The sequence below is a fragment of the Gadus chalcogrammus genome, chromosome 5 (genome assembly GCF_026213295.1).
Source record: "Gadus chalcogrammus isolate NIFS_2021 chromosome 5, NIFS_Gcha_1.0, whole genome shotgun sequence".
NCBI classification, from domain to species: Eukaryota; Metazoa; Chordata; class Actinopteri; order Gadiformes; family Gadidae; genus Gadus; species Gadus chalcogrammus.
The window spans coordinates 21,369,155-21,384,012 of record NC_079416.1 but is presented as its reverse complement, the minus strand read 5'-3'; the positions used below and the strand labels follow the sequence as shown (position 1 = coordinate 21,384,012).

At 48.6% G+C, this 14,858-nt stretch overlaps 1 protein-coding gene across 1 annotated transcript; it reads right to left on the bottom strand.

The window, feature by feature from the left end:
* Positions 1 to 38: 38 nt before the first annotated feature.
* On the bottom strand, positions 39 to 14,326 carry sgpp1b (sphingosine-1-phosphate phosphatase 1b). Its single transcript, XM_056590971.1, has 3 exons — positions 13,227 to 14,326; positions 9,176 to 9,265; positions 39 to 683 (listed from the first exon to the last, which is right to left on the bottom strand). Exons 1-3 carry the CDS (start codon positions 14,013 to 14,015, stop codon positions 132 to 134), a joined length of 1,431 nt encoding a protein of 476 aa, XP_056446946.1. The 5' UTR covers positions 14,016 to 14,326; the 3' UTR covers positions 39 to 131.
* Between the last annotated feature and the right edge of the window lie 532 nt (positions 14,327 to 14,858).

Genomic DNA, 14,858 nt, shown 5'->3' with positions numbered 1-14,858 from the left:
CCCCCCCCACCCCCGACCCCAGAAAGAACGAACGGCCCCAAATGTTAACTGAACTGTAAGCAGTAATCGCGGCTAGCCACGCCCCCCCCCCGGTGGCCAACCAGGAAGCAACACTAGGCCGGCCGAGCCAATCAAGAGAGCCGCGTGTAGCTGAAGAGCAGCGGCACCAGGAAGACGACGTTGAAGCCCACCGCGCCGTACACGATGTAGCGGTAGGGCAGCTCCACCCCCATGTTCTGCCGGGCCGCCCGCACGTCCTCCGACGAGACCCCCATCAGGCGGCACACCAGCGTGATGGTGACCTTCTTCATCACGGCCCGCGTGGCCAGCAGCACCAGGACCCCCAGCGCCAGGCGGACCCCCATGAGGGCCAGCAGGCCCGCGCTGAGCGGCGTCACGGGCAGCGGCAGCTGCTCGGGCCCGGGGTCCGGGAGCAGGCCCAGCAGGTGGTTGACGTGGGAGGCCAGGGCCATGCCGGCGCCGGTGCCCAGGATCTGGGCCGTGTCGCCCCGCGAGGTGCTCCAGGTGTCCAGGGTGAAGGAGAAGAGGCCCGCGCCCAGGTGCACTAAGACGATGACGAGCGGCGCGTAGCGGTACGTCAGGTAGAAGCCGTCCACGGCGTCCAGTGCGGGCAGGAAGACCAGCAGGATGAGCACGGTGTACAGGAAGCCCACCACCACGTCCTGTTGGGGGGGGGGGGGGGGAGACGAGGAGGGTTAGCTTATATGCAAACAGCTACAGGGAAGGTTAGCTCTCGCTACAGGTTAGCTTCCATGCCAATGGCAGGGTAGCTCCTTGCTAACAGCTAAAGGGCAGTTTAGCTTATATGCTACCAGCATGGTAGCACCTTGCTCATAGCTACAGATCAATCAGTTGTCCGTCGCCAGTTAACGGACAACTGAATACGTAAAGGTTGTCCGTTGCCAGGCAGGTTTCAAAAAACATTCGCGCTCATGTTGCCAAAGATGAAATAACATAATGCAGATAACAGATCGCTAGATAACACTTGATTTTACTTTATATTTGTATTGTATTTAATTGTTTAATCGAATTTAGCTAGTAAACTGAGTGTATCATAGTTTATATTGGTATAGTATTTAATTGTTAAATCGAATTTAGCTAGTAAACTGAGTGTATGTAGTCTCGTCGTCGGCATCGCTCGTCGTTCGACGCGATCGTCCGTTGCCAGGCAACGTTCGACGGGATCATCTGTTGCCAGGCAGGTTTGGAATGGATTACGTAGGCGGTACAAATTCAGCCCCCGGTACAAATCTGGTGTGAAAGGACCCCTATATTCGCCGCAGTGTGGCAGTATTGGCATGTCATTTGGAACGCACCATCCATCTACGTTCATTCGTTTGAAAAGATTCACTCACTTACAATAAGTTGTCAAATGTTTTGCGAGATAATATGTTTTCTTAGGGGGGGGTGGGGGGATATTATCACAGGAGGGTCGTTCCTCACAGAATCCATTGTTCAGCAGGTGGATTCAAAACGTACCTCCGTCACAGGAATACGTCAACGAACGCGGGGAACCACGGGTGTGAGTCATGGCTCAGGTCGACTTATCTAATCACACACTTGAACTTTATTCACCAGTGAAACAACACGAGCACGGCGGCCACCTACTCTGCCCCAGGAGGTCTATCCCTGATAAGGCCTTATCTCCCCCAACCCGCCCCCCACACCAACAGAAGAAAAGTCACCACTTTCGCTGATGACACAGTGTTTTATTGGTCTGTTTCCCAGGGACGGGGTAGAGGAAGTTGAACGTTAGGACAGGATGCGGTGCCGGGTTGATTATAAAAGGCATCAGTCGGGCAGCGTGGGAGTCATCAGGTTTTTAGAACCCGTTTAGACAGGCTGGTTCTTTCCAGCTCTCATACTAACAGATGAGGACATGTGGCCTGATTGCTCCTAGAACAGTCGGCCAAACGTAGACGCCATTCGTTTAAACGGGAAAAGGAGGGAAGTTTTGTGATATTTTTGTTAGTGAGTTTCCTCCGAGCCATATGACGGTACACACCTGGACCTTACACAGTGCTATACTATCTCATCTTTCACTAAATGATGACCGTGCACAAAGATATTCTTAACACACCGTCCTAAATATGAATATAATACATTTAATGTTTGAGTGCGTTTCAGCTGGTGGTTGTAGTGTGGTGTGGAGGAGGGTGACTCAGGAGTAGAGTTGCAAAGGGGTGGAAAGGCGTTTTTTTTTTTTTTTTGGGCTCAAAACAAAGAAGCAGTAGCCTGACTGCTATGTTCAAGGCATATCTTTCATCGTTAAATTGCATTATAGGCTTTTTTTTTGTATCGTCCTGTTTTGATCAGTATATGCCAATGTTGTTATCAATGAAAAAACATTTGCACAAGGCAAGCAGATGCACTTCTCCATGTTGATAAGAGCATTAAAATGAGAAAAATTTATGGGACAAAGAATTCAAGGGATATTTAGCATAGAAAAAATATACACGATTAATGCGATTAATCGTGAGTTAACTATGGCATTAATGTGATTAATCGTGATTAAATATTTTAATCGCTTGACAGCCCTAATTTTTTTGTTATAAATATGCCATGCAAAATAACACTATAAAAAAACTATTAAAAGACTACAAAAACTTGAAAAACATAATTTTAGCAGATTTATTTGTAAGTAAAACTTTAACTAATTCTAATTATTTTATTCGTTCATTGAACAAAAACATGACATTTGAGTTAAATATGCTCTGGGCTCAAAGGTGTGGTCCAGCGTTCTAGGAGTCAACAAGGCACATGTGATGGAGGACTGCACAGTGCCTGTAGGGGGCGTGGTCTCAATAGCCCTGCAGTAAGCAGGGTGCTAGCGTGATTGAGGAATAGCATAGATAATCAAGTTTACTTGCATGAAATCTGGTTGCGTTAGTCAAGATTATGCTCAAATATATTTTCCCCCAACTATATTTAAGTCGCCTGCAGTCCGGAGTGGGTTCAAGATCGAAGCCTCTTTGGGACAAAGGAAGTTATGCTGTGTATTGGTAAGGAAGGCCTGGTAAAGAAGTCACACCTATAGAGTCTGCTTTAGCTCAGACAGTTCAACACTCATTTGTTTGACCGCTGTGAGCAGAAACCAGTCAGAACTGGTGTAAGGTCCATTACTGTATCTGGTCAAATAAGGTCATAATGTTAGCTTTAATACGTTTAAATTAATACGATTAAATTAATTCTACATTCATGTGTCGGTTGATGTTATAATCATTACAGAGGGTCTTTTGCCTGATTCTCATTTGAGTTTAGGCTGCTATTTGGAACCTGCCCCTCTCCCCAACTATATTAGTGGTATATCTATCTATCTATCTTAATATCCATCCATCCATCTATAGTTAAGAGTGACCTCTTGGTTTATGAGTTTATCCACACTTATTTTCATTTCCTACTTTCTTTATATGTAGAGCATATAATAATTATATTACCTTTAAACTAACAGTACATAAAGTTCTCCCATAAAGGCCATAGCTGTAGGACCCATAACCCTGCTTTAGTGTAGCGTTTATCTGGAGCGTGACTTTGATTTATCACACCGGTGCAGCGGGCGTGCTTCCTGCTCGGTGGTCAGTCATTAACCCAGGTTGAACTCCTGCAGGGACCTGCTTGACACATCCACGTTGCATAAACCCCGCACGGTCACCATCCGATGATGCCGATTGGTTGCTCCCGGAAAATAATAACAACAGCCGTGACTTTATAAAACAATTTCAAAACAATTTGCAAAGTGGCTTAACATGCGTCATAAAAACTATTGCTGAAACTCAACGCAAACCATTATACGATTTACAAAAAACAGTAAATATCACATATAAGATAAAGGAGCCTACAATTATTCGCAGGCCCCCTCTTTCACCCCCAGCACCTCCTCGTCCACCTGGTAGGATGGTCTATGTTCTCAGCTATACTGACTGTACTAATAGAAATGGAATGAACATCATCAATGCTTTCTGGTGAACATGGTATGCATTCGGGTCGTGACCAGTTTACACAACGCAGTGGTCTGTGGTTGAACTCTGCCATGATTGGACATTGACTGGCCACACTCCCCTGTGATTGGACATTGACTGGCCACACTCCGTGACGATTAGACGTTGGACAGCCACGCCGTGCCGTGATTGGACGTTGAGCAAGCTTTCGAAACACGAAGCAAAAAGCACCCGAGAGTTTTTCCCAGCAGGAGGCCGGACCCGTCGCAGAGCAGTGAGAGCACGCAGTGCAGAAACCCGAGCAGCGCGCCTCACTGGCACCCAGCGGAGAGCGTTATACAACTCAGGCACAGCAGGGAGCAGATGGAAACACAGATGGTGATAGGACAGTGTTTTACTACAGCTGGTCCCCTTCCAGGTCATCTGGGAGTGTGGTCCCCTCTGGGACCGATCTATTATTAAACCACAAAGATGAAGACGTGAAAGGACTTGTTAACCCGGTCACACTGGAGTCCAGGAAACCCGGTTGCATTATGAAGTGATTGATGGTGGCTTATATCTGACACATAGCGGTCCCTGTGTGTTTCTATGTTTCAACATGAATACTCGCCTGATGGTGAGTGGTTTCTGTGTTTGCTTTGTGATTAGGAGGACGTTGTGACGTTTGTACTTTGAGGTCGCGTCGGGCGGAGACTAATAAAGTTTGGCGAGGTCCCTGCAGCCCGAGGCCGTCTGCCGTTGCTCTGAGCCGGAGGCCGACATGGCCGCCAGGAGGAGAGTTTCCTGGCGGCGGTCGCGGTTACACCGTCAGACGTTCCAGCGACAGCAGAACCAGACAGCTCCTGCTCCCGCAGCCAGGAAGCGACCGGGAATGGACCCAACCTGCCCTGCGGGTCCGCCAGGTCCACCTGCTCTACGTCCGATCACAGCCATCTCACGGACTCGGGCCGCGGAGGGCGGGGCCCCGCGCTGAAGGCAGAGCACCGTAGAGCAGAAACGACGCGAGTGCGAAGCGCTGATAAAACACTGTTCAAAATGCGCCAACTTTTTATCAGTAAGGAAAACAGCATAATGTGCCGAAGCGCTTCCTGTTGAACAAAGGAAGAGGAAGTTGTTTCATGATGGCGTGATGACGACTACAACATACTGATTACCCAGAAGGCTTTGCAGAGCAGAACACCCATCCTCCCCTCAGTTCCACGCACACAAAGCAATCTGATATGCTGCCGCTTATCCACCCACACCCACACACACACACACACACACACACACACACACACACACACACACACACACACAATGATATCAAGGGGGAAGGAGCTCCACGCTACTCCGATCGAAAGGAGGTTATAGGGTTTACCTCAGACAGAGGAGGAGGAGGAGGAAGAGGTGACAGGGTTTACATCTGACAGAGGAGGAGGAGGAGGAAGAAGAGGTTACAGGGTTTAAATCAGACAGGAGGAGGAGGAAGAGGAGGTTACAGGGTTGACATCACAGAGAGGAGGAGGATGAGGAGATTAAATCCCAGCATCTAGCTCACGACACGTGACACTAAGGTGTCCGCTCCAGGGTCCAGAGAGTAAAGTTGTTGAGTTGAAGATTGTAGAAGTGTGCTTTACTCTTCTCAGCCACCCACGCATGCTTCTCCCATTACCATAAGGGGTGTTTTGCATACAGGCTCTGACTATACAGTTGACGGTCCGGCAGAGACCCGTTTCCTGAAGCAGCAGCCGAGGCGAGCTGACTCTCTCCTGCTGAACGACGTAAGGGACACTGAGCTGGGATCTACAGGAGACAAGATGCCTACGGGGGCCCTGGAACATCTGCCCAGGCCATGGGGAATAGGAGCAAGGAGCTGTTTGATGACATTATGGGAAGGGGGAGGCTGTGCAGAGTCTAGCTGAACTCTGTATTGAAACGTAAGAATATCAAAACGTACCTTCACGTTCATGAAAATCTGTCAACAACGGAAAACAAAGTGCACCTTGAACTCTCATCATAACCGGGGTCATATATATAACCTTAAATCAACAATGTTGAATTCAAGAGATAAATCAATAAGAATTAGACTAATAGCTAGTCTAATTCTTCAATAAGAATTTGACTGGCTATTAGATTACTCTATGGACGCTTAAGAATTCGTCCAATGGAATCTTTTAGTATTCATGTCGATTCACCCAATAACCAGCGGACCACAAAGACACAACCAAAAGCACATATTTAACGTAGAGCGCCAAGTGGACGACAACGGAAGCATGAAAACCAGTTGGCTGCCGGCCAGGCGCTCCCTGGGATACAGACATTCAGACATCGTTTTCTATTGGGGTCTACTGTTGTTGAAACCATGTTACTGAAGTCAAGCTGCAAACCCCCTTTGAGGTCGTCACCGCGACGACCGTAACCCTGGCGACAAACAGCCGACAGCCCAAGTCACCAGTGACTGGCCGCAGTGGTTATCTTTGAGTGACATTAATGAGGTGCACAGATGGCTACCGTGGCCAGAGAGGTGTGGTGTTTGCTTGGCAACCTGAAGGTAAACAACATGGCCGCCTGTATTTGCACAGTGCAAATGCGGTGGTTCACGCTCACCATGTCAACACTCTGTTAACCTGTCACGCTGTGACCTTTAACCCTGTTACAGTACTTTAGTACAGCAAAGGTTCAACACGTGGAGTGAAGAACAGCCCACGCATTTAAATCAATTTTCAACCACTATCAAGCTTGAAAGGTTACTAAAGATCATGCTTTTTTCGGGTTAATCATTGCATTTGGGGGTACTACTAGAATAGGGTTACATGGCTGTATGTTATAAATACCCCGTATTATTCCTTGCACATAGTTGGATGGAAGCCGGTCATTTACAAGCCTAAATGGAATTAACGTGGCGCCAGTTTCTAAAACTTTTCAGTGGTAAATGAATGTACGCAAATAATCTATTTGCGGTCAAATGGTTTGATGAATAATCTGCTGGAAATGAGCCAGCAGCAGCTGAGGGCTCAGTTGGCAGGTGGAGCCCCGCTCCTGGTGCGTCAGGGTAGAGAGTGATGTGGGGGGCCGAACTGAAGGCCATATGGGATGCCCCTGACATGACTGTGTGTCATGGCCATGTATCAGGGGCTGGTTAGTGTGGGGGAATACCCAGACAGTGGCTCCCCCCCCCCCCAACCATCCGCCCCCAGAAGGTCAAGGAAAGCCCACTTAAAAGTCATAGGGAGTGATAGTTAATCAGCAATAATAATCAATACGACTCAACAACAGATTGTGTCCATTATGGCACCCATTACAATACTTATCATCCCCGGAAGGAGGGATCCCCCAGTCTGCGTTCCTTCTCAAGATATCTCAGGATCCTTGCTAATGAAGGGAGTTAAGGGGGGGGGTCATAAATACATGGCCAGGTAAGCCCTTTGAGACTGGAACAGTGATTAAGGGCTAAACAAATAAAGCCGCGATGAAAATGTAATTAAAGCAAATAATAATAAGTGGCACTAAACTCGGTTATAAAACTGTAACAACTTTCCATGTTCCTGCCACTCTCTCACTGGCGATGCGGTAACATTAGTCAGGAATACGTAATACATCCCGCCTGATTTTCTCAGCACACCTGGGGAAACCGGTCTTCCCTTAAGACACACCGCTGTGCCCTGCTTGAAGAACGGGGCATAGCGGTGGGAAGCTAGGGGTGGCAGGTCTAGGATATCACACCCCTGGCTTCTCTGGAGGCCCAGGCAGGCTCTCGCAGGTTTGGGGGGGGGGGGGGGGGGGGGGGGGGGGAAGATTCAGAAGACCATCTGGCAGCAGGACAATTACAAGTTTCCCCTCAGCTGTGTGTTCTGTTGCTGTAGCCGGGCTGGGAGCAAACAGGCCCGGGCTTGTGTCTGTCTCGCTGGGCGCCCCGGCTCCGTGAGGCGTGAAGTGACAGAGCAAGCGAGGTACGCAGGCGTGCGGTCTCGGAGGATCGACGGGGATCCCTGCGGATCTTCGCATACGTGCAGGACACAGAAGTTCCCCGGCATGCTAAGGGCCGTGTGTGTGGGTTTGAGGTAGGAGGAAACCAGTTCATAAAGAAACACAAACATGTTTGTGCGTCGAAAGGTACCTAAGCATGAGGAGAATATGGTTCCTTCACATGAGGTGAATAAGGTTCCTTAACATGAGGTGCATAAGGTTCCTTAACATGAGGTGAATAAGGTTCCTTAACATGAGGTGCATAACGTTCCTTAACATGAGGTGAATAAGGTTCGTTAACATGAGGTGCATAAGGTTCCTTAACATGAGGTGAACAAGGTCTCTTAACATGAGGTGCATAAGGAACGTTAGCAAGCATATGTTTGGAAGTTGACGCCATGTGGGGAGCCTAATTAAATGTACACAAAAAGGAGTTAGCATAGGGTTTAGCGCTGGCTGTGCTAATTCCATTGAACAACAAAAGGCTGGGTCTTGTGTTTCCACGGCGACACCAGGGAGTCAGGGACACCAGCACCCGAGCCAAAACCGATTCTGACGAGGAAGGTCGGGTGTCTGTGGGGTCAAATGTCGGGGGTCACCAGCACGGAGGGAACACAAGCACACCAGCACGGAGGCGACATCACATTACCACTGCTGGTAATGTGATGTTAATGTAATGGGTATCTGGGAGGGAGGTGTGTGTGGGTCTCACACACACACACACACACACACACACACACACACACACACACACACACACACACACACACACACACACACACACACACACACACACACACACACACACACACACACACACACACACACACACACACACACACACACGCCTTAAAGCACAAACTGCTTTAAAATAACGACTGTTACGACTCTGGCTGTTTGGTTCCCCCTCATTTCACCCATTCGTATTACGCCTCTATTTAAAAAAACATTTATCGGCATGTTTGTGTGTTTGAAGGAGTGTAAACGCGTAAGAGATAGTGTGCATGAATGTAGTATGTATTCTTCTATAGAGATAGTGTACATTTGTGTAGTCTGTATAGGTCTAGAGCGTTAGTGTACATGTATGCAGTATGTAATATTCTATTAGAGATAGTGTACATGTATGTATTATGTAATATTCTATTAGAGATAGTGTACATGTATGTAGCATGTATAGGTCTTTTGAGATATTGGTCATGTATGCATTCTTCTATAGAGATAGTGTACATGTCTAGGTCTATAGAGATAGTGTACATCTGTATGCTTACCAGGATGGAGTGCATTCCCATGTAGATTCTGCTGACACAGACCAGTACAGTCCACATCAGGGCCAGGCCCAGACCGATCGGGAACGGGTACTGCAACAGAAACATGACATCAGAACACAAAACCACAAGAAGCAGCCAATAGAATTACAGCTTAGAACTACAGGATCTGGCCTGTAGTTCTAAGCTACGGAAACAATTTTTCAATGATTACATTCCTTTAATGTTGAACCTCTTGTTACACAATTTCAGTAAAGTTGAACCTTACAGCCAAATCTTTCAGCCCCACGATCTGAAGTGAAATATTTAACATTGTCTACTGAGATAATGTTAGACTAGCACACACACATTTTTACAGCCTACTCCCTCACAGGTTGCAAATCACTGTGACACACACACACACACACACACAAACGACGCGTGGGGGAATATAAACACAAAACCCTGATCAAGGTCGTTTTTGAACGACCACAGAATGCCTGGCTGTTGTGAAAGACGTCGCCTCTTGGGTGACACTAAAGTGAAGTATTAGGGCTGGAACGAGGGGAAGTGAGGACCTCTCCTTCCTACACAGGGAGTCAATCTCGGGTTTAAATTGTGAAATGAAAAGGATGTAATGAAATGAAAAGGACTCAATTAGCCTCTCTCCCAATTAGCCAAGGTGAAGTTATTGGAGCCCCATTGGTCCCCAGAGACCTCTGGGAGATTGTTTACGCCTTGTTCTTAGCTCTGCTCCCTCAGCATGAAGAAGACTCACACACAACCCTCCTCCTCCTCTTCCTCAATCATCACCTCCTCCTCCTCCTGTCAGTCTTAATCACCACAGACTCCTCCTCACACCTCTTCTCCTGCACCTCCTCCTATCCCTGCACAATCCTCACTTCTCCTTTTGCCGCCACCGTCCCCTACTCCTCTCCCCCAGCACACTTCATCACCTCCTCTTTACTCCTCATCCACCTCTGCTCTTCTCCTCCCTAGCCATCAACCTCACCTCCTCATCTCTGCATCTCACCCCACCTTCTCCATCTCTGCCCTGAATCGGCCAAAGCCCTCTCCTCCTCCTCCACCCCCTTTCTACTCCTCTATCCCCCTCTCCTTCTCCATCACCCTCTCCTTCTCCTTTATCTGCCTCTACCCCCCTCTCCCCTCCTCTCCCCTCCTCTACACCACTCTCTCCTCCGTTCCATTCTCAGATGTCCTCCCTCTGTCGTTCAACTATCTATACCTCTCGTTTAAATCCAGCTCTCATCATTTCCCTTCCTCCTACATCTTCTAAAAAAGCTCCCTCAGTTATGCTTCCTATTTAACCCCTGGTGCTCTCATTCCTCCCGGTCTTTCTTAATACTTTCTAAACACTCGTCTGCCCGCCCCCGCCCTCCTCTTCCAGCTGAACCTCCCTCTCCTCCATCAATCTGTTTCCCGTTGTGACCTCTCCTCCCTCGCCACTCCTTCTCTTCCTCTCCAGTACGTGCTCTCTCTCCCGCGCCCCCCCGCTCCGTGCCTCAGACCGGGGACGTCGTCTGGCGGTGGCTACTGTTTCCCTTGGCTCAGAGACCCACAGTCGCCAGTCCTGTCCATTCCTGTCCATACTCCCAGGCCCGTGAGATACGTCTCCCAGTTCCAGACCCATTTCTGGGAGTCAACGTTTGCACGCAAAACATCCACTGCCTTCCGCCTAGAAGGCCCCGGTTGGTCTCACAGAATCAGCCCAGAATGTGCTGAACTTCGTCACACACCCTCCCTGGAAGTTGGCCAGGGCCAAGGCGCGCTCCCACGGGACAGGCCCAGCCTGGAGCAGGGTGTCTGGGAGGACCGGGGACACACCCTGTCCCCCTCTCTGGCCCCTGCCTGGATCAACCGTAGGAACAGCGAACCATCCCCTCCACAGATTTACACATTCGCAAATGAGCTCTGATCCATCTAAGCTGGTTCGGAAGGACACAGAAAGAGTCAGTTTTGAAGCAGCCAGCTCGCTAATAGTACGATAACTATATGGAAGCTGTCTCTGTGGTGAGGAACAGGAGAGGATGATAGATACTAATAGTATGGTAACACCATTGAAAGGATGTCTCTGTGGGGAGGAGAAGATGATAGATACTAATAGTATGGTAATAGTTTAGTGGTGAGGAGAGGATGCAAGACAGAGAGAGTCTCACACAGACACACGAGAGAGAGAGAGAGAGAGAGAGAGAGAGAGAGAGAGAGAGAGAGAGAGAGAGAGAGAGAGAGAGAGAGAGAGAGAGAGAGAGAGAGAGAGAGAGAGAGAGCTCTGATTGGCACTTTAAGTGTGTATTTATTTCATTGCCAGTAAGGCTCTTTTGAATTGAACTGAATTGACTCAGAGAGAGTGAGAGGAGAATCAGGTCTTTACCCGGAGGCAGGGCCCTCTAATCTCTACAGAAGTGCCGGGAGAGAAAAGAACACACACACACACACACACACACACACACACACACACACACACACACACACACACACACACACACACACACACACACACACACACACACACACACACACACACACACACACACACACACACACACACACACACACACACACACACGGTTATAGGAGAGTTAAGATGTCGCCGAATAGATTTCCCTGAATTTGCTATGACATCATAGATTAAAGTCTAATGCCGTTATTATAGGCCGAGCTAAATCATGACCTAATGTTGATAAACGCAACAACCTTTAAATCTTTAACTGCTATCTGAGCTTCAGGAAGCAATATTGATAACAATATAAATGAACACCCTATCAGATCTATACCTGGAATTATCGATAACCGACGTGAAACACAGCTGAATCCATGACATTAGGATTAAAGGTCAGGGGCTATCAGCATTTGGTTAATAATTCATCATATTTCCATTATATTCGCTAGATATTGCAAGTAGTCATTTGAAGTGCATTGATTTGCATGTTACACGGCCTATGTCCATGTAAGGTTTCACTGGCAATATGGTTTGGCATCACTGAGTATAATCTTTTTCTACAGCGGCCAAATACACAGTCTTGATTTGAAGAAATTTACAGACGCTTTTATACAGTGCTGGTCCATTTTTGATGACTGTTAATAGCCAATCACGCCTTTAGAGAGCCCCTCCACCTGCAACATGATTGGTCGAAACAACCAGACCTGGTCTCCCGTCAGACATTAAATATAATCTAAAGTCTATAATGGGATTACTAGCTGTATGGTAAACTGATGCTTCTGCTTCTTCTTAAATAAATAAATGAACACCATTTTGGTGTTTTTACCAGCAATAAAGAAAATGTCTGGCAAACGTTAGATGGCTTCACCACCAGTCCCACAAAGCCGTTCCCTCGTGACCCAAATGGTTGTCATCTTATCATTACTACCAGTATTGGAGCGCATTCCATTCTATGAGCCGCAAAGTGGTGACTGGGGGTTCCTATGGTCGGACAGTGTGAGGCCCCTCTGCCTGACCTTTGACCCACGGCCAGGCCAGACCCTAGTCTGGTGTCCACTGACCGTGGCCGGCTCTCTGCTCTATGGTCTAGTCCTGATAACCAAAACCTAGTTTTACCACCATGCTCGCCGTCTTAAATAATATCAGGTGCCCTGAAATTATAATTTTTCTATCAAACATTTTGTATCATGCCATCTTTATAATTGAATTCATCCGACTCGTCCCCAACTGACCGCACTGTAGCACACGTGCAGACAAACACTCGTAATCCAGATGCCTGCTGATAACGGAGGAATTTATGATCTGAACGAATCAGCAGTCAGCCTGTTAAGACATGGGAGTCACATTTCTCCTCATCATCCCTGTCACCCGCACAATACGGACTTGACAATTTGTCTGTCCGGATCCAATTTGTGTGACAATCTACACTTTAAACGCAAACGCCCCTTGAGCTTCAAACAACGTTCTCCCACGGATGTAACTTTATTACGACGTGAATCGACTATTGTGTTTTGCCATGAAACCCCACCAAGGAAGACCCCAAACACAGGAAGCCAGTCGGTTCCACTTCCCTGTTTCACTAACGGAATAAACACACAAGACGGGCAGGCCTACCTCCCAACGGCCGTAGGTCAGGAAGAACAGGGAGAAGGGCAGGGCCGTGCCCGACATGGCGTGGGTGGAGGGCATGCTGTACTCGGAGTTGTAGAACATCTCCACCTTCACCACGGGCGGGGATGCGGGTCGCTGCCACCCGACCAGGTCCTTGGTGCACTGGCCCAGGAACATGACCCACACCCACACCATCACCACCCGCCGGCCAACGAACGCGTCCAAGTTCCACATGAGGAAGGGGTAGAAGGTGATGTAGAAGGACTCGTTGCCCAGCTCGGTTCCCAGCGTGAACAGGTAGTACAGGAGTCGGTTCTCGATCCGGAACTCGTGGCCCGCGTCGCCGGTCAGGGAGTTCTTGCGGAGCGGCTTCACGGTGCTGCCGGGACTGTTCCCGGCGAGGCTGTGGGGCTTCACGCCGCCTGTAGCGACCCCCTCGCCCGTGGCGTTGGTGAGGACCGTCCCGTTGGTGGAGGGATTTTCAGTCTCGCCTTCTGTTGTTGTTGTTGTTGTTGTTGTTGATGTTGTTGTCGAGGCACCAATCCTCCGTCGAGTCTGTGATGTCAGCTTCTGCCCCTCCCCGCCTTCACTTACGACCGAACCCTTCGTCTCGCTTCCCCCGGAGATGGAGCCGTTGTTGTGGGTGCGAGTCTGGTCCAGCTCCCCGCCGCCTCCCGCCCCGGGGCTCCGGGAGAACGAGCCGTGCACCCCGCACATCTCCTGGAAGTGTGCGACGTGGTGCGGGTCCTGGAGGTCGAGCCACAGCTCTCTGATCCAGCTTCTTTTAGTCATCTTTAACCACTTCTCGAGTCGAGAGGACCCGGACCCGCGGTCCTGATCCCCGGAACAGTGAACGGTAGCGCTAGCTCTAGCCCGCTAAACCGAGCATCATGGCTGAAAGCGGCTCTCCGTTCCGCTTCCCAGCGGAATTAAACGATAAAGACGCTCTTAATATCAACCACCACCGTAACGTTGCGCGTTAATGAGTATAGATATCTACTTTAAGAGTGAAGGGAACCCTCCTGGTGTCTGACGGACCGCTCCGGTCGGTCCGCTATCTTCTGTAGTATCAACCTTCTGACGGACTCGTGGGACGCGCACCGTGGACGCGCAACGACTGGCTGTTGGGCGCGCACCATGGACGTGCACCGACTGGCAGTTGGGCGCGCACGCAGCGTTTACGTACGCGAGACATCTTCTGCGTGATTTAGCGTCATACACAAACACACAGCACACATATTACTAATGTGGGTATTTTTTTTATTTAATAACCAACAATTTGAAAATAAGTAAAACAATGCTTTGTCAAAATAGCTTCTTTTTTTATGTAGTGTGCATTTCAGTAAAATATAAATTATCGTGGTAAAATATCGATTTTTTTTCGGGGCAGGGTTCTAACTGAAATAGTTCCTTCGTTTTTCCAATAGTGATTGTTATCAAGATGCACGTTTTTGACCAAAGAAAAAATCGGACATACAGACGGACATGGCAGCTGGCGAAATGGTTAATTCATTATGCAGAACATAGGTCACATAAAAAAAACAAAGAAAATCAACATTATACGGTACCGCAAGAAATACTCCTTCATAGACGCAGGGTCGCAGCCACCGTTGGTTTAAATGCACGTGCCACGTG

What these genes read in the sequence shown, in the direction of transcription:
- sgpp1b (XM_056590971.1), bottom strand. Translation starts at nt 14,015, where the DNA reads ATGACTAAAAGAAGCTGGATCAGAGAGCTGTGGCTCGACCTCCAGGAC. An exon ending in TGACCTACGGCCGTTGGGAG is followed by an intron (nt 9,266 to 13,226) that starts GTAGGCCTGCCC and finishes TTTCTGTTGCAG; the next exon opens with TACCCGTTCCCGATCGGTCT. An exon ending in TGGGAATGCACTCCATCCTG is followed by an intron (nt 684 to 9,175) that starts GTAAGCATACAG and finishes CCCCCCCAACAG; the next exon opens with GACGTGGTGGTGGGCTTCCT.